Below are 20,143 nucleotides of genomic sequence, written 5' to 3'. Positions count from 1 at the left end.
TGGTAGGGGACCCCAGCCCCTCCTTGCTCTGTCAGGTTTCAACTCAGGGCCCTGTGACTGGCTGCTTAGATATTCAGAATGCCATCAGGATCGCTTTCATTCGTGTTTTTAATCACCTCCAAAGTCACAACAAGAGCTGGCTTGCAGTCTCCTGGCTTGATGCCCCAACTCTGGCTCTGCTAGGTATAGTGTTATTACTAGGCCCCACTGAGTCTTCAGGAAGTTGATGTGATACTTTTGCATCTTCTTTTGCTTTCCAGGTTGACAGATCTCAGGCAACTGGCCAGACCCTCTTTGCCACTGGGCCAGTAGTTTTGATGTAGATGTCAGTAGTAACACTATTCCTTTCACCAGGTTCAAATTCCCTCCCCACCTCTACCCCCATCCATGGGAGGTGTATTCCTGGACTTGTTGGGCTTTTACCGGGTTCTCTTTTGAGAAGCATCCATTCCTGTAGCTGGGATACGTATGAGACTGAGCTCATGATTTGCAGTTCCTGTTCCTCATGGTCTTCTCAAAGGGGATCCACAATCCCCACAGGCTGTCTCCCCTACAATAGCTGAAAGTGTGCAAACCTTGTGGGAGCTTGGGGGATTTATTTATGGCAAACAGCAGTGATAGCCACAGTTGGTCCTAGTGCTGAGCCTGTGCCCATGAATTTTCTTAACATTTTTTTCCAGGTCCCACTGAATCGCTCCACTAGACTGTTACAATGCACATCTATGCATTGTAAATGGAGGTCTTGAGAGCCTGCATCTTCAGTAGGTAAGACAATTCCCACATCAGTGTGCCTGAAGTTGGACCCGGGGTCTCTCAGTATTTCGGTAGGGGGCAGTGGTGTTTATTTAATATGTACTAGCCAGCTTCTTTCAATGAAGTATGGTTGAAATTCAAAATATCAACCAAAAGGGGAGGACGTTCCTCCTGTGTGATCAGCTGGAATTGCAGTATTGCTGACCCTACATAGTCCTAAAAGATTCTTCAGTTTTAATGAAAGCATGCTGTACTACCCTGCCACCCTTAATACCAATAATTGTTGCTGTGGCAGCTGAGTGTTTTAAATAAATATAAACTTCAAACGTCAACCCAATACAATGCAGATTAATTTATACAAAAGACTCTTAGGCTAAAAAATAAAAAGAATTAAAATCTGTTTAGTGTTGGATTCTTGTCATGTGGGAGCAACAGAGGTCTGGTTCCTTTAAGGCTGTTTTTCACAATGTTTATTTCCTTCATGATGTTATCTTACAAACACTAAGTGACTCTGCATGGTTCATTCATAACTAGGGTAAGTGAAGTAGTGTTGCTGACTCATGCTTAGTGAGTGATTTTTCTAGTCCCTCCCACCCAGACTTCAACCCCACCTCCTTAAACTAAGAACTAGTTGCCTACTATATTTAATAGCTGTCTTGGAGCTGGGAGCACTATACAGTCAAGACATGTGTGTTCTGCTTCTGTAGAAATACAAGACTTTTCCCTTCTCATCAGCTTCATTTTCTGAGGTAAGAGGACTGTAGATATATAAAGCAAGCTTTATTAGCCAGGCATAAGTAGCACATTGCTTTCTAGGCTGGCACAGGGGAATACTTTTAGAAAGAAGGTGTCTCACATAACCAGATTGCTTCTCAATTGTTTCTAAGGAAATATTTGTGGTGGGATCACAAGAATAAGACTGACAAGGAGTATGTGATGATGTATTTTGTTGGACCAACTTCTGTTGGTGAGACAGGCAAGCTTTTGAACTTACACAGCAGAAATTAAAGCAGAAAGATTCTATTACAACTTTAGAAGGATGTAATGTACTAAAGTGTCAGTATTTTAAAAAAGAATGAATGAAATTAAATGATATTGCCTATAACTGCCTGTGAAATTAACAGAGAACAAAAGAAATTAACAATTGATGGAAACTGCTGTGTATGTGACAAACTTTTGTGTCTCTTGTTATACCAGAATCTCACAGAAACACCTGCAGGCCACTGTATTATTTATATACCAGCTGCTTGCCTTGCTTAAAACTGTTCCATATCTTGTACAGGCTTGCTTTTATGGTACTTTTAAAAGTAAGACTCCTGTTGATGACTTGGAGCTTTGTATTGCTAACCGATCACTGCTTGCTCTCTCCCTTCTTTGGATTTTTAATTCAATTCAGTTGTGCAGCCTGGAAATACTAGGGGTCACATAGGCTTGTTTTATGTGCGTGATATCTTACGTCCAATGGGAGTACGTGTGTAACGAGAACAGGATTCAGCCTTGGAAGGGTAAGTTAGGCATTTCTCTTAGCCAGAACAGTTATGTAACATTAGCTAAGCAGTGCAGCATTTTGGTGGCAATGAGGGAGCGGCTTCTGGAGTATGATAATAATAGAACTGAAAGCACTTCCAGATTGGGGCATAAGGGGTGTTGCAGGGAATGGCACAGTTAAGTTGGAACCCTAAATTAGAAGCCAGTACTCTGAACACAATCTTTGAGATGGCTGAGTTGGAATATTGGGCGTTGTGTTTTACACAAAGGAAGGTGAAAAGGAAAAGAACTTTGTTTCTCTTGTCTGAGGTAGCTTCCCCCCTCCCCCCCATCCTTCCCCATTACACTTTCGTAGCAAGTTCAGTATAAATCCTGGGAAACCTCCCATGCACCTGGGGCATTTGAGTAACAACACTTACAGTGAATAGGATTTGACCTGCTACCTGGATTTCAATGGAGAGAACGTGTCCTCCCAGTTTGTAGTGTGGTCCAAAGATTTGATCTTTGATTCTAATGACATAAGAGAATTTTTCTCCCCTGTGTCTGCAGCTGTTCTATATTTACAACATGTTGAGCTAAATCTATTTCCATTTATGCAAATGGCTGTAATGCATTTGCAAAGGTATAAACTGATGCAGAACTTGGCCCAAAGATGTTAGCTCGCTTCTGATAAAACAGGTAAATTACATTTACTATAAACTACACAGGTGGCAGATCTAAAGCATGAAAGGAATACTTCTATAATCTGTAGAGTTGTTCAAAGATAACTATTAACAATAAGTTTGCCTATTATTCTACACAAAAGGAAATTATATCCAGAGGTATCAACCACCTAACCAGATGCACAGCAATGAAATTGGCATAAAGGGGTACACTTGGTTTTTATGTGAACTGTTTTAGTGCTAGTTTTATCTAATCTGGATTTGTAGCTAAAACATCCCCACAGTGTAACCAGTGGCACTACCCTTACCAATAACTGTGGGTATAATGTCCATGAATGTCTCTTTCTTTTTACATATCAAAAGCCATAGAAGCAGACTTTACACCTTCTGGGCCCCTGCTGTAGACACATAGCAGAGCAGAACAGCTAAAAGCCAACACAACCTGCTCCTGAGGTAGGCAGAACTACACAACGGGTTCTGGTGCATTTTGCTCCACCTATGTCCCCTAAAAGAAGCATTTTAGCAGCAGTCTCAGTAGTAGCATGATATGTTCCTATGCTGTGCTGCCAGTGACTGGCTCATAGACCATTGCCCATCCGCAGAGAGCATGTAGCCATTTATCAGCAGTGTTTCTGTAGACTGTTAGGGGAGAAATACTCACCACTGTTTTCTAGGGACTTTGTATCCTTCCTCTTCCCTCACTGCATCTAAACAGAGTCATCCAAACCTTCATGATTTACTCTGCTAGGAGACATACCATGGACCTGTATGTTGTGTGGAACGGTCATGGAGGGAGAGTCATTGTTACTCTTCAGGCAAGCACTATCAATGGAAATTGCATTGTAATTTATGCTGCCTAAGAGCACCATGTGGTGTCGAATGGCAGTTCTAATTCCCTAGACTCACACAGCCACTCCTGGTGCTTAGAGCTGAACTGCTGCAATTGCGTCTGGAGAGGCAGGAGAGAGGTGGCTGCATAATAGGGAGTTAGCCGTCTGCCTGTTTCTGATTAGTGCTGGCACGTGGTTGGGCTGCCTAATCCTTCAGTAACAGTAGTTGTGAGTAGCAGGGTAATGTCTCCATATAGTGCAGTCCTTTTGTCACGGCTACAATTTGAGACATGGCCTAAATGCCTCACAGAAGGTGTGAAAAGGAAGGATTATGGTGAGCTGTCTAGTGAGGAACGGATTTAGAGAAAGATGCAGCCAATGAGATAGAAAGTCTCTACAGTAGGATTCCAGGGACAGATATGATATGATCTAGTTTAGCAATTCACCGTGCTACTGTCCATGTGTTGGTGCTGCCCCTGGGCATGCCAGGATCAGAGTAACACCATCTGTCCTGCAATAGTCAAAGTTATGACAGTGGTTTTTTTTTATGAAAATGGCCCTTTTTATAGAGGGCTTATAACCAGGTTATAAAACAGGCCCTGGGCTAGTAAAAGTCTGAGGACTTTACACTTATTATATTCCCCAGTTCCTATAGCTAGAGCCCCTTGTATTTTTCAAATGCAAAATAACACAAAATTCAATTGAAAATCTAGTATAAAAAGAAATAACAGGAAAAACTCACCTTGCAGCAGTGACTACTGTGGTTCCCATCCTGAAGGGATGGGTCTGGCTTTCCAACACCAGTGGGGGGGAGGGGGGGAGGACAAAAGGGGCAGTTGCTCCAGAGCCTGATGATTAAAAAAGGCCTAGGGCTCCCGGCCACCACTGCTCCACTCCTTCTGCCCGAGACCCTGCCCCTCCCAGAACCTCCAGACCTGCAGAGGCTCTTGGTGCCCCTGGGCTTCCTACTCCTTGCATTCCAACCTGGCAGTGGGTTCATAGGAAGGATCCGTACACATAGGTACTGGACTCAGTGGTGTTGGGAGTGCTGCTGCACCCTTTGATTTGCACTAGTAATAGCTCAAATACATACCGTAGTTTCTGCCTTCAACACCCCCACTACAAAAATTGTCCCAGCACCACCTGTTGTGTGTGGGGACCTAGCTCCCTGCTTTGGGCATTGTGACCAGGCACATGGGATCCAAGCATTGCTCAGTTTTGGCCTGGCTGCCCCTCCATCATGGTTGAATATGACTGAAATTCACTTGTGTGCAGATGTTCACTGTGCACTACTTCAATGGTATCTTTGCTATTAAAAACCTGTTTTTGATGCCAGAAGTAATGTACTAAACTTCCCTTCATCTTTCATGCAATATGATTGAAATGCACTTGTGTGCAGATATTCACTGTAAAGTTTGTGCACAGCCTAAATGGTACATAGGCCTAGCACTTCTCTGCACAGGACATGTTCTCCCCTTTTAGAAGATACCATCTTCTGTCCCAGAGCTGGCTACATTGGAGACAAGTTATTCCAATACAATGTATGTGAGAATTAGCAACATGAATTGGGATCCCACCACAGGAAAGGCAGTAGGTAAAAGACTAGTATTACAATTAATTTAAGGCAAAGGGATATATTGAACAGAACAGGAGTATCAGCTGCTCTGGGAATAAATTCAGACTTGCCTGATCACTAGATTTAAAAAATACATCAAGGTAAAATGTGTGTGGCTTCTTGTCCATTTTAGTAGATTCCTGCATTAAGTGCTTGATGTAGACTTCAGCTTAAATTCACTGTGGCAGAAGCTGAATGACATTGGTGGTGAGAGGATTATGTCAATATTGTGACATGTCAAGCAGCAGCATAATTGCCAAAAATCTTTTTGTAATCAATGAAGAGAAGAAAATGTTCTGCTTAGCCAAGTCATTCCATTCAATGGATTCTGATAGGTTTCTAAAATGATGAAAGTGTTAATTTAACCTGCTGAATATTTTTATGTAGAACATTTGTCTAGTCCAGGGGTGGGCAATAATTTTTGATGGGGGCCAATCCAAGATTTTGGTAAGAGATCAAGGGCCACACTTCTGTGGAGGAGGTGCAGGATCTAGGAGAGAGGTTGGGTACAAAAGGGAGCTGTGGATAGGGGACCAGGATTCAGGAGAGGCTGTGGGGTCTGAGAGGGCATTTGGGTGAAGGAGAGCGTTTTGATTTGGGACAAAGGCTTGGGGTGCAGGAGAGGATTCTGGCCTGGGGGAGGGGTATAGGAGGAGGTGCAGGATCTTGGAGGATCTGGGATATGGGGAGGAGGGAGAGGGGTGCAGAGGGTTTGGGTGGTGACCTGGGGCAGGGAGATGGGGAGAGGGGCTGGGATGCAGGCTTTTGCCAGGAGGCACTTATCTAAGTGGCTCCCGCCCAGCAGCCCTGCAGGACCCTGAGGTAGGCTTCCTGCCTGCCACAGTCCCAGGCTGCTCAAAATGGCCAATAGGAGCTGAGAAATTTTAGTGGGGAGTGGCAGCAGCACATGGTGACTCCTCCTCTCCCTGGCAGCCAGAGCAGAGAGCCACAGGGAGTAGCCAGCTGCTTATAGTGACATGAGGCTGCTCTGAAGTGACTGGCAGCTCTGTGCCTGAGGGTCCTGGCGGGGCGGCTCGGCAGCTTGGTGGGCTGTACCTGGCCCGTGGACCGTATGTAGTCTGCCTGTGCTTAGTGACCACAGTGAATTTGAGACTAGGGTTGCCAGGTGTCCAGTATTGACCCGGACAGTCCAGTATTTTTGCCTCCTGGCCAGTAAAAAAATTCAGAAAATACCGGACACCTAAAATGTCTGGTATTTTCTGATTTCCCCCCCACCACCACCACCAGGAGGCGAAAATAGCGGACACCTGGCAACCCTAAGAAACACTCAGCAACCGGACCCAGCCTCCAGCCCCCCCCGAACTCCTGCTGCCCCCCCCCCCCCGACTCCCTACCAGGACCCCGACTCCCCGCTTACCTGGTTCCGCAGGGGAGCTGTCCTGTGGCTGGAGCAGAAAAACAAGATGGCTGCAGGCAAAAAAGCCTCTTCTTAAAGGGGCCATGGTGATTTTTTATTCTTTTATTTATTTATGTATTTATGTATTTATTTTTACTTAATAACTGCTGTCGGGGTCCTTTTTTTCTTTCTTTTTTTGTTCAACAACTTTGGTCTCCCCCCTTTTTTTTTCTCAACAGAATTTTTTTCCTGGTGTTTTTTTTTTGGGGGGAGGGGGGGCAGAGAGTGTTTGGTATTTTTGGTTAAACCATCTGGCAACCCTATTTGAGACCCATTTTGGTCTCAGCGGCACTGAAAGTTCAGATGACTAATACAAATTCTTTCAAACAACTTTGGATTGATTTATTTGAGTGAGGAAAGTCATTGCAGTTTCAAGATACAAGTTAGCCATGCTTAGCTCACACCTGCTTGATGCAATTGCCTGGTCATTGTGTAGCTGCTCAGTTGAACTTGGCAAGAGTGGCAGGACCACATAAAAGTTTACCAACAAGTCTCATCCTGTTCCCCTGCTCAGTCACTAGAAGATTGGAATGTTTCAGATGAGAGGTTTGTGACTCATCGCCTTAACAAGATCTCAGTCAGAACGCTACATATGCATGTCTTGTTAAGGGCCCATGTCATGTTAACAGATGAACATAATTGGCTTCCACTCCCTGAATATGACAGGAACACGTCATTGCAAGAGGCCAAGGAATATTTCTTTTGGAAGGGCCGGGCATCCAGGGGAATGGAGCTGTAGCGGCTCAGATTACTTTAGAATTGTGTGAGGCATTTTTTTTAAATGATGCCAATAGCTTTCAAGATTTTAAGCAGAAGTTTAGACTGAGATGCAAATGCCAATGCTCATCGACTGTGTATTTTTTTTCCTAAAAAGACAAGTGTCAAAGAATCTCATTGAAGGCATGCTTTGTATTAGCACAACAGCTTGAAATTATCCAGTGGTCCCGGAAGTCATTGAAACAAGAACTTTGCCCATGATCTAAATGCTGATAAGAGAAAGGAAGGCTTTTCTACAACTCATCCATAACATTCTCTGTCATTAGAGTCCTTGGCCTGTCTTGAGTAGAGGCTGACACTTACATTATGTGGACCAAAAATAGCCAAGAAGAACTAAAGCAAGGACCCCTTTTATTTACCTCTATACTTTATGGGAGCTGAAATTGAGCTCTATTGTATGTAAAATGAGTGATCATATTTTAGATCAGCTACCACAGACAGCTATGAAGAGGAGAGAGTATTTGTTATCAAAAGAGCATTGGTAATGATTGCCTTTTTTTGTCATTACAGGTACATTTCTCACCCGGAATCCTTTTAAATGGGAAGATGTATCCAGTGTTGAACAAGCTCCCAAATAAAAGTGATTCGAAACCACTTCCCATTGTTATAATAGGTAAATATTATTTTGGCGATGTAATCCCTGTTCTCCAATGCTGTATTCCAAGACATACTGTATCTGATACCTTCCTGCATTGTTCCAAAAGTTGCAATTAAATCTAGAAATGTCCTGGGAATTATTTCCTTCAGTTTTCACTACACTCAAGAACATGTAATCTGATTTAAGATTATGGATATTTTAAAACAGACATGGCCGACTTTTAGAACATTCAATTGATTCTATTTTGCCACATGGGTATTTTGGAAGGATTTGAAAGTATTTTATGTAGGGCCTGCTCCAAAGCTACTGAAGTCTGAGACTCTTTCCATGGACTACAATGGGCTTTGGATCAGGATTACACAGTGAAAAATATTTTAATAAATGTAATTTCTAAGCAGCTGTTTGTAGGAATGCCAAAGTTAGGCTCCTCTTTACACTTTTACGCATTAGTTTGATGAGTGGTGCATGAATCAGGATGAGCTTCTTGTTTTCAAATGTCATCTTGAGGTTAGGGAGTCATGCTTAGTTTTCATATCAGTTGTGTTCTGGAAGTCATTAGCTGTCACAGGTCAGACACTTCTCTGGCATAAAGGAATCGTTCCCTTTTCACTTCAGCTTGTGCTTACATGCCTTGCTAAATTAAGACATGAGCCCCATTGACTCTCTTGGGAGTCAGTGTGCTTCAAGGCTTTGCTTGTTCTGTGCCCGCCATCTAAACCAGGGTGAAATTAACCATCCTCAAGTGAGGCAGTAGAAGGTTTATGCACCACAAAAGTGTCATTTAATCATTGTTCACAGTAGCTTTGTGATATGGACACTTGTCTCAGTGGGCTGAGTCCCGAGGGGCATTTTTAAACAATTGGGAAGCTTGTTTTTCTTGGTACTCCTTTTAAAAGGGTCCAATTGCAAAACAAATTTAACTTCAGGTCACACAGTGCAGAAACCCTCTCTGAACAGGAGAAGGAGGCTCTGGTTTTCTGAACATTGCGAGCTGGACAATGCTGGTTACAGTGGTTCTGTAACCGCTTAGAGTTCCCTCATGTCATAGCAATCAGCTGATCAGATCCAGCTGCTCTCTGGATCCTTGTGCCACTAGAGTGGCACAAAGGGACACAAAGGCAGGAATGTATTTGGCCTACTTTATGGGACTTAAAGATGCATATTTATATCCGCAGCTTTGTCCATAACTCAGCCTCATGTAACCAGATGTTTAAATACTGCTCAGGGACTCTGACATAAGACCAACAGCAAAAGAGTAAGTTAAGGATGACTTATAGCCTGGTTCTGTTTCAAGTTAATTATTGTGTGTGTGTGTTTTAAATTTCCATCACTCTTTGCACTTTGCTTTTTCTCTAATCTAAGTGAGAACAATGTTAGGACTAGAACTGAGAAGTGGCCTTTGCTCCCAGCAGTTCATTGCTTCCAGAGCAGGGATTATGTCAACAATGCTATGAAATGGCACAGAGAATGTTACAGGTTACTGTATCACCCTGACTGCATTATGGTGGTTAGTCATATTCTAAAGAGCAACAAAGCTTTGCGCTGAAGAGGTGGACAGATAATTTATAAAGACACTGTAAAATATGAAACATCCTGGAAAACAGCCATATGAAAACTTTCCACCCACTATTCCACTGTATACTGACGCAGAGTATTTATATTAGCTTCTAAATCTGGCTGCGGGGTGGTCAGTAGGAACATTTTAGCCATCCCGCTATTTGTTCAAAGTGTCGTATTGAAGTTTGATGCAGGGGACAGAGCTCTTGGACAGAGTGAATAGAAGGAGAGAAAACAAAGAACAAAGGAGGGAGGGAATTAACCTATAGGGCTGATTGGAGACCTAGTGTAATCAGTAGCAAATCTGTTGGCTTCAGTTAAATCAGTTAACAGATTAGAGCGCATCCACATTTAATACATTTGGGAAACGTGTCCAGTTTTTTTGCCTTATTCTGAACTGGATCTTCTGCAAAACCAGTGACCAATAGCCAAGTGACTTGAAAATTGGCATATGACACATTGTGTACCCGCCTCCTGCTTCATAATATACTAATATACTAAAATCATAGTATATTAGGGTTGGAAGAGACCTCAGGAGATCATCTAGTTTAATTCTCACTCAACCCCAACTAAATTATCAGGGCTTTGTCAAGGAAGAACTTAAAAATCTCTAGGGATGGAGATTCCAACACTTCCTTCGCTAACCCACTCCCGTGCTTCACCACCCTTCTCGTGAAATAGTTTCTCCTAATATCCAACCTAGACTTTCCCCACTGCAACTTGAGACCATTCCTCCTCGTTCTATCATTTGCCACCACTGAGAACAGCCTGGATCAATCCTCTTTGGAATCCTCCTTCAGGTAGTTGAAGGCTGCTGCCAAATCTCTCCTCACTTTTCTGTAGACTAAGACCATTTACCTCAGCCTCCCTTCATGAATCATAGAATCCTAGGGCCAGAAGAGACCTCAGGAGGTCATTGAATCCAGCCCCCTGCATGGTCCATGCACTCCAGTCCCTTAATCATTTTTGTTGCCCTCTGCTAGACTCTATCCAATTTGTCCACATCCTTTCTGTAGTGAAAGGCCCAAAACTGGATGCAGTATTCCATATGTGGCCTCATCAGTGCCAAACAGAGGGAAATAATCACTTCCCTCAATCTGCTGGCAGTGTTCCTCCTGATGCAGCTCAAGATACCGTTCGCCTTCTTGGCAACAAGGGCACGCTGACTCATATCCATCTTTTCATCTATTGTAATCCCCAGGTCCTTTATTGCACAACTGCTGCCTAGCAAGTTGGTCCCCAGCCTGTAGCAGTGCTTGGGATTCTTCCATCCTAAGTGCAGGACTCTGCACTTGTCCTTGTTGAACCTCATCAGATTTCTTTTTGCCCAATCCTCCAATTTGTCTAGGTCATTCTGGACCCTATCCCTATCCTCCAGTATATCTCCCTCTCCTTCTATCTTAATGTCATATGTGAACTTTTTGAGGGTGCAATCCATCCCCTCATCCAGATTAGCAATGCAGATGGTGAACAAAATCAGCCCATGATCTGGAAACTTCTGTTAGTTGGCCGAAGAAAGCCTCATCAACCTCATCCTACTGGTCTGGTGGTCTCTTCCATGCCATCACTCTTATTGTTCTTGCCTCTTATCTTGAACCAGAGTCTGTCAATAGGCTTTTCTACAGTTTCATATTGGAGATCTGAGCAATAATACTGCTCTCTTATATATAGTATAACTGCTACACTTTTTGGGTACGTCTGCACTATGGGATGAGGTTGAATTAAAATATGTCATTTCAGCTACGTTAATTGTGTAGCTGAAGTTAAAGTACCTTAACTTGTCTTTTGGTGTTGTTCACACTGCAGAAAGTCAAAGGGAGAACACTCTCCCTTCGACCTTGCCTAACTCCTTGTAGAAGCAGGGTTACTGGCATCGACCCAAGAGCTCCTCTCAGTTCAAATTAGTGTGTCTTCACTAGACCCGCTAATTTGAACCCTGGAAGATCGACAGCAGCAGCTTTGATATTCTCTGTAGTGTAGATGCACCCTTTCTCCCCTGCCTGTCTTTCTGAACAGTTTACACCTTGACATGACAGTGCTCCAGTCATGCGACTTACCTAAACATGTCTCTGTTGTTCCAATCACATCATAGTTCATTGACTGTGCCAGGACTTCCAGTTCTCCCTGTTTGTTTCCCAGGCTTCTTGCCTTTGTGCACAGCTACCTAAAATAACGAATTGTCCTACTTTCTCGGTATGAATCAGGAGGCTTCCTCTGTTGCACCCTCCTTCTAGATCTTCTGGATCACCCTGTCATGTAGTGGTACTGGGATCAGTCTACATCTGAATTCCTGGGCACTACCTGGTACTTTCCAGCAAATGCCTTAAAGTGAGCAGTAAACATTTTTCATCTTTTGCTAATAACTCACTTGGTTCAGAATGCCTAGAGACAATGGCATTGAACACTGGATATTGAGAAGAACTTGATCTGCCTTCTGATGCATAGCATCAACACTCCAGATCTCATAACTAGCGCCATCCTGTGAATGAACATCATAGCAGTGTCTGATTTTCCTTCAAGATTGTGAAGGGATGCAAGCTCCATTTAGCTAAGAAAGAATGAAGCCTTGAGTCTTCTGCGGTTTGATCTAAACCCCTCTTCCATTCATACACAAATCACTCTGACTTGAGTCAGCAAGCATTGAGGATGCAGGTGGGGGGATAGGTCAGAGCATGGGTCCTGCTGTGGCTGGGGCCTGTCATTTTGGAGTGGGACTAAAGTCAAGCTGTGGGCCTGCATCAGAAGACCTTCATAGTGCAGTAAGGACACTGTGAGATCTGGATCCAGCAATTGTAAACCCAGGCGTCCAATGCTGTGTGAGTGCTCACACACGTGCTTGGAAACACTGAATGCATATGCGCGGGTCCCACAGCTCTGAACGCAGTGTAGTCATCCCCTCAAAACCCAAGAGCCAGTTTAATTCCCAAACCAGGAACACCATCCTTCCAAACATCAGCCGGCTCTTTGGCTAGTGTCTGACAAAGCACTAGCTTAGCGTGTCAGTAGTGCTAAGAGGTCGCAGCTGGGACCAGGGAAATGTAGGTAGTCCTTGTAAGAAACATCCCCTTCTCTGAGCAGCCTACAATACAAATAGATATGAGAGACACAGAGGAGTGAAGTGATTTGCCCAAAGCCATTCAGCACAGCTGTGGCTGACTTGGTCACTGGCCCATCGTTCATATCTGATTAGATGCTTTACAAACAATTATTGTTCCAACCACTGTGATGCAATTTTATTTCTGTTTGTTTAGGGAATGGTCCTTCAGGAATTTGCCTTTCCTACCTGCTGTCTGGTTATGTTCCTTATATCAAAAAGGGCTCCATTCATCCTCACCCTATTCTACACAGGAAACTAGAGGAAACGCCAGAGGTCTCCATTATAGACCAGGTTTGTATCAAATGAATTTGCCCTTTAACGGGAAGAAGTAGACTGAGCTTGTGGTGGTAGCAGTCACAGCATGCTGGCAACAGGAGCTACAAGCCTGTGGTAATTTGTTTCCCAAATCGTTGGTTTTATATAGGGCCAGCACAAGGCTGTGCACTGCTCAATCCCCCCAAACAAGGCTTATGTGGCACATAGGCCAGGCTCTAGCAAGTAAAGTTCAACTCTGCTAAGCATCTAATGATGTTACGTTACTGGTGCATTTTGAAGTGATCTCCTGTGTTACACGATGCAGGCCCTAAGTACCTGCTCTGTCTCTTAGGATCTGGAGTACCTGTCTGAAGGTTTGGAGGGACGATCCCAGAGCCCTGTGGCTCTTCTTTTTGATACTCTGCAGCGTCCAGATACAGACTTTGGTGGAACTGTAGACTCTGTCCTCACTTGGTGGAATGAGACCAACAGGGCCATTCCCCATCTGGTCCTTGGCAGAAACCCTCCTGGGGGCGCGTGGCATGTAAGTAGACATGAATGCCTAAGCTTATGAAAGGTGTGTGACTGAATAGTCAGTGTGAGGATTAAAGGCGTAAAGGTCTGAACAAACATATGAGCCAGACAAGTGGTATCCTGCAGGGCTCTGCACCAAAAAATGAGCTGGCTTGAATGTGCAGGAGAGATTTGCCTTCCTCGCTCACTCCTGTTGTTTGTTCCATCCCACTATCTGGATACACTGAGGCCCCTTGGTTACATTAAAGTGAGATTTACTGGAACTGAACAGAAATCTTAACACATGAGATCATTTCCATTAGTGCTTAATTCCTTTCATTGTCAGTTGCTTAACTTGTTTACTGTTCTTTTTTTCAGTTTATTGAGGGCTCTATGATTACTCTGAGCCAAGGGGAATGGATGGGGCTTCCAGACCTTCCATTCAAAGACTGGCTGAGGAAAAAGAGAAGGTGAGGAGACTAATGTGAGATTACTTGTTTCCAAATTGTCCAGAAATCCTATGGCTAAATGGCAGGAAGTCCAGCTAGCTACTACCTATTATTGCCAGTTTCAGTAACTGTAAGAAATCACCAAGAAATATTTATTTGGTGCAGGTAGTATAAATGTAGAGTAGCTCTATGGACTGCAGAGGAGTTAGTTCTGAATATACCCTGTAGATAACAGATCAGAATATTGCCAGCACTTATATGGTCAAATATTGGAATAAATTGCCAAGGGAGGTGGTGGAATCTCCCTCTCTGGAGATATTTAAGAACAGGTTAGATAGACATCCGTCAGGGATGGTGTAGACGGAGCTTGGTCCTGACTTGAGGGCGGGGGGCTGGACTCGATGACCTCTCGAGGTCCCTTCCAGTCCTATGATTCTATGATTTAAAATCTGAATTAGCAATAAATGTTTGGATAGGGTAGCCCATTTATATATTTGCACATTCTCAAGTATTCTAATCCAGCAGATACACAGTGGAAAAGAATATGCAGTGTAAACATTCAGATGTTAGAATACACATACTTACACTCCTTTTGATTTTGTTAGGTTTATAGAATTTATATTCTAAGCCTGGAAAAAGCCCATGATAAAAAAAATGGAAGAGATGGGGAGGATAGGGAAGGAGTAAATATACTACTAAAATTTGTGAAGGTTTTCATATCAGTTTGTGAAGGTTTTCATATCACTTCATATTGCCTCTCCCAATTATTTCTTATAGTGAGCCTGACTGTTCAGGCATGTATTAGGATAATTCCATGGAAAGCAATTGAATTACACTGGTATAAAACGAATGAGATGAGAATGTGACCCAGTTTCTCCATTAGTGTAAGGGTAGACAGCCCTTCAATACATGCCACAATGGAGGGAGAAGCTGCCCACTTTCATCATTTATAATATCCCATTACAGGGGCCTCAGGAATAACAGAGCCACAGCAGAAGATATTGCTCAATATTATCTACATTATGTGGCAAAGAAAGGACTACAGAAGAATTTTATCTGTGGGACTGTTGTGACATCTGTGAGGAAAGTGAGCCCAGAGTCAAACTCCAGCTGTGCACAGCAGTATCCTGAGAGGAACAATGACTCCTTTTTCCCTGAAAAAGAGAAGGAAGATGACCAGTTTGCTAGTGGAAATCTCTTCCAAGTAGATGGCTTTATCAAAAATATGAGTGATGGTCAGCAACCCTTCTCCATCTATGCAGAGAATGTGGTTTTAGCCACAGGAACATATGATAGTCCAACCAAGCTTAAGGTTCATGGAGAAGACCTTCCTTTTGTCCACCACAAACTCTCTGCCCTTGAAGAAGCAGTGAAGAACAAGAGGATTAGCATGACATCAGATCCAATCTTGATTGTAGGTGCTGGGCTGACAGCTGCCGATGCGATTCTTTTCGCACATCATTTCAGCATTCCAGTGATCCATGTTTTTCGTAGAAGGGTCAATGATCCCGGCCTCATCTTCAATCAGCTCCCCCAAATGATGTATCCAGAGTACCACAAAGTCCACCAGATGATGAAAGAACAGTCAGTTGCTTGTGCTGGGCCATACGAATGTTACATCAGCCTTCCTGAACATCATGTCCTGTCTTTCAGAGGGAATAAGAAGTGTGTTGTTCAGGATAAGAATGGTCACCAGAAAGTCTTTAACATTTCCCTGGCTTTTGTTCTCATTGGCTCAAATCCTAACCTCTCCTTCCTTCCAAACAATGGCACTGATTTGGCAATTGACAATGAGCAACCAGTCAACTCCAAAAGGAACCCCATCAATGTCAACCCATTCACCTATGAATGTGTTCAGGAAAAAGGGCTTTATGCAATAGGGCCATTAGCTGGGGATAATTTTGTGCGTTTTGTGCAGGGCGGGGCACTGGCTATTGCCAGCTCTTTGTTAAAGAAAGCAAACAAAAACCCACCTTAACAAATTGCCCTAAGCAAAACCATTGCAACAGGTTATTCCTGTCCTCTTTGCGAAGTAAGGCATTTGACATGGACATTTTCCCTTGCGGTGGTCTCCAGGACTGACAGAGTCACCAAACTCAGTGGGTCAGTTTGGGAAAGGAGAAGTCAGCAAGTTCATGGTTTGGGATAATCAACGTTGCCAACATATCTGCCTAGTTAAAAGGTTGAATTTAAGTGCAACCAAGGGAAACAGGCCCATCCCTGGGGAGAAGCCTCATCGCTTGGAATAGTGAGGGCAAAGCCGCAATCATTTCACTATGTAAATATCTGGCAAGTGTTTGAAGAGAGTTCTCATCCTTCAGCTATATTCCTGGTGGCCATATTGGCATGCCTTTTGTTTGTGTATCTTCTCCAAATGTTACTCGATATATATTGCTAATACTATAGAACACAGATAAGTTGTTGCTGTTGCAGGCAGTTTTGTGGCACAGCTGTATGGGTTTTTTGTGATGCAAACGTCCATTGAAAGCTATGCTGCAAATGTCTCATGCACCTAATTTCTAATTGCAGAATGCTGGTTTGTTACAAAAGAATGGTCTAAAGGACTGCTGAACAGTTATCTTTTTTAGCAAGGCACATCACCACCATGCTCTATAGGCATATATAGATACACAGGTGTGCTGTGTAGCTTAGGATGCAGGACACCTGTGTTTCTGTCTTAGCAAGACTTCTTTTCCTTTTACTCATCTTGAGTGCACACTCTTTAAAAGGCTAGAAAGCCGAAAGATAACAGTGTTGCATTCTTAGAGACCTCTTCAGGGATACTAAAACCCATTTATAAAAAGGAATTATCATTGGTTTGTGAGAATTGATTAATAATCTGCCCATGTATGAGGCTTCAAATTCCTCCTGCTCAATGGAATTGAATATACTACTATGGGAAGCTTTTCATTACATATTGTATGGATTCCCAATCTCACATAGTATTTAAGAAAACTTGCTCTGTAAATCAGAAAAGGCATTCCACTAATTGTTCTTGAAAGAGAAAGAAAATGTTTACGATAGATTTCTAGATCACTGTGGAACAAGAGCTGTTATCATTTAACTAATAGCCCTGATCCTGTAAGACCCCTGTATGGACTTTAAAGGGAGAGAGATTACAGGGTCAGGATTGATTGTGTTTTCCATATAAGGCTTGACTGTGCTTTGCTTAGTGGGGCAAAACTTCATTGACACAGCACAATGTGCAGAATGAGGCCCAAAGAGGCCACTTTACTGTAATTGCAAGTTGATGTGCACAGTCCTTTCATATATACCAGGAATAAGCTGTTGCTTCATTAAATGCACATAATACCAGCAAATCTCTCAGAGAAGTAACACACACAGAGTAAATGTTAGTTTGTAAATGCCTGGTCCCAGAAGTTGTTAATTGAGGAAGGTGTAAAGAACACACCTATCTGGCTTTTTGTGTTGCTGCTGTCTCTTGGCAATGTTGTACAGCACTCTGGAAACTATTTTTGTATTTTCTAAGTTAGCTATATTAATTTTGGATATGGAATATGTTTAAATAAAGTATTTTCAAACTTACACCAAGTGAGTTCACTTATTTGAGCTGTAGCTGAATTACTGACCTAGTAATTCATCAAAGATTACTTTTAGGATCCAGGAAATTACTAAAGAGAATTTACAAACTACAAATAATTATCAAAAGAGGAAAAAAAAAACTGTTCTTGGTGGTTTGACTTCATGAGTCTGCCTTGGTCAAATGAAACAAACATCAAATGCATTGATAATTTTCATAAGGTTATAAAGCACCCTGGAAAGAAAGAAAGCCAGATCTTATATCCATGTCTTTTTTGCTGCACAGATCCTATGCTTAGCCGTGTAAGTCAGCTGTGTACAAAGGAGTTTTACAGGAGTCTGGAAGACATGGAATTCCTTACCTGATTAAAGAACTGCTCAGTGCCCACCACTAGTCCAGGCCCATCTTGGGTTTGCCAGTGCACCTGTTGATTCACTGGTCTCATCACACTCTGCCAAGCTCACCATACAACAGAACTCTGGGTGGGGTGCAGGGAACCCCTTTCTCCCTCCCCCTCTCCCCCCAGAGCACGGCATGTGCTTCGCATACCTTACTCTCAACCACCCACAGAAAAACGGCACTTCTGCTGCTACTTTCAGGGTCTTTAACAAATCAGTTTCCATAACTAGATGGGGTGGGCCTCAGTCTCCAGTTTACTGGGGTCTATGGAAATTGATGGATGCTGAGAACCATTGAACCAAACTGTAAACCTCGTATATGAGGGAAACCACTTCAAGCTGTGGGTGTGGAAGTACCTCTCAGTGTAGCACCTGTGGAAATGGGGGATGCTCAGAAACAGAGGATTAGGGGTTAACAGAGCACACCTATCTTCCACAATAGTGCAAGTAAGCAATATTGTATCCCGATTCCTATTTATGGGACAGATGGCGCCTTAGAGAGTCCTGATGTTCAGGGGCCAATCCCCATTTGTTCTCAGGGAAAGCCATCTGTGTATTGGTGTCTCAGCATTGCCCTAGAGACCCTGACAGCACAGCTCTGAGGAGACTGCACTTGGACTACATATAATCCACCCCCTATTATGGTTCCCTCTGGGATTCCCTTTACAAGTTATTCTTATAATACAAGGCTCTCGGTGGGCAAGTAATAAAGCCCTACTTTATGCTCCCTTTTCGGGGCAATTTCTGTGGCTCATGGCCAAGGCAGGGATAAGCATCTCTTCTGCCTAAGCCACAGCTCCTCAGCTCCTTGCTCTTCCTCCTGCACAGAGAAGTCATTGCGGGTCCAGAGGAAAGAAGCTGCACTGTGCTGGGGGAAGCTCAGGGCACACGTCCATGCTGCCTTCTGTAGCCTTTGAATAATTTGACTGCCCTGCCATTGGTTCCTGGCTTCCCCTGAATCTCACTGTCTGCACAGAGGTCTGTAAGTTTCCCGTGTCACTCTATTTCTGTGGTCCAGATGACCTTCTACATTAAAACAAAAAATCAATACGCTTGGTAGAATGCACCTTTCTTAAAATAGACATTGTGGCTAAGCCTGGCATTCCTGCATCAGCAGCAAACAGAGCAGAGTCCAAGAACCAATGGGTCAGCTAAAAAAATTGGACTCCATGGACAAAAGGGGCTGAGGATAACAGGTATTTATAGGAAAAATAATGAGGAATCCCATGGCACCTTAAAGACTAACAGATTTATTAGGGCATAAGATTTTGTATGCAAAGATCCATTTCATCTCATGCCTGGAGTGGAAATTGCAGAGGCAGGCATAAATATATGCCCATAAATACCTATACAGATATTTATAGGAGTGACAGTCGCTGAAACACTGCAGCTATTTATATCATTAATCCAAGCTTATGGAGCTGTGCCCATACAGTACCTTCCAGCTGCATGGGCCATGTGGCTGGGATCTAGTTTAGCATGTGTATGGGAATGCCTCAGGATCAGGGTAAACCACCCCTTTCCAGCTGGGAGGTCATGTTTAAAAAAGTCTTATTTTTTCCAGCGGGAATCAATGTTTTGCTTGCTGGGGGGATGGAGGATGAAGAAGGTTTAGCAGCAGGTGCTTAGCTATCCCACTCTGCTATGATACTAGAGAAATAGTCCCCTCTGCAAGACAATGTACTGCTCAGTGAGTAACACAGGCCTGGGTTTTTTAACCCTCCATGGGCTGGGGCTGGCCCGCCAAGCTATTGGATCCGACCTGTGGATGCAGCAGGGAGCCTCAGTCAGACTCCCCGGCTTGCCCTGTCCCCATGAGCTGCTCAGAAAAGCATTTGCTGGACCATTTGTTTATCACAAACTGTGAACAGTGGGGAATGGTGCTTCACAAGCTGCCCCTGCACCCAGAAACTGGCCAATGGAAGCTGCCCATTTCAAGAACAGGCAACATGTGAAGCACCCTTCCCTCCTTCCATTAGGCTCTTATTCACAGAGCACATGGCCCTGCAGCCTGTGCAGGGGTGGGGCAGGCTCCTGCCTCAGAAACATGCTGGGCTGCTGGCTGGGACTCTCACTGGTAAGTCTCCCTGCCAGAGCCTGCCTCTGCCATCCCAGCCCCTTCTCCCCCCCAATCCTCTGCCCCCTACCCGACATAACCCAAACCCTCTGCCCCCTACTAAACCCATACGCCCT

The 20,143-nt window shown here is 43.7% G+C and overlaps 1 protein-coding gene across 3 annotated transcripts; it reads left to right on the top strand.

Moving 5' to 3' along the window:
- The first annotated feature begins 680 nt into the window (after positions 1 to 680).
- Positions 681 to 17,557, top strand: OSGIN1 (oxidative stress induced growth inhibitor 1). 3 transcript variants are annotated; one of them, XM_075940343.1, is made up of 7 exons: positions 1,410 to 1,502; positions 3,267 to 3,356; positions 8,053 to 8,155; positions 12,949 to 13,085; positions 13,402 to 13,593; positions 13,941 to 14,032; positions 14,978 to 17,557. In XM_075940343.1, exons 3-7 carry the CDS (start codon positions 8,089 to 8,091, stop codon positions 15,987 to 15,989), a joined length of 1,500 nt encoding a protein of 499 aa, XP_075796458.1. In that variant the 5' UTR covers positions 1,410 to 1,502; positions 3,267 to 3,356; positions 8,053 to 8,088; the 3' UTR covers positions 15,990 to 17,557. The 3 variants fall into 3 exon arrangements, with proteins under 3 accessions (XP_006133972.1, XP_006133971.1, XP_075796458.1); XM_006133910.4 differs by lacking the exons at positions 1,410 to 1,502; positions 3,267 to 3,356 and adding an exon at positions 681 to 765; XM_006133909.4 differs by lacking the exon at positions 3,267 to 3,356 and having other exon boundaries at positions 1,348 to 1,502.
- The last annotated feature ends 2,586 nt before the right edge of the window (positions 17,558 to 20,143 follow it).

The sequence above is a fragment of the Pelodiscus sinensis genome, chromosome 12 (assembly GCF_049634645.1).
Source record: "Pelodiscus sinensis isolate JC-2024 chromosome 12, ASM4963464v1, whole genome shotgun sequence".
Classification (NCBI taxonomy): Eukaryota; Metazoa; Chordata; order Testudines; family Trionychidae; genus Pelodiscus; species Pelodiscus sinensis.
Note: the sequence above shows the minus strand (reverse complement) of the source record. Positions and strands in the feature narration are given on the sequence as shown.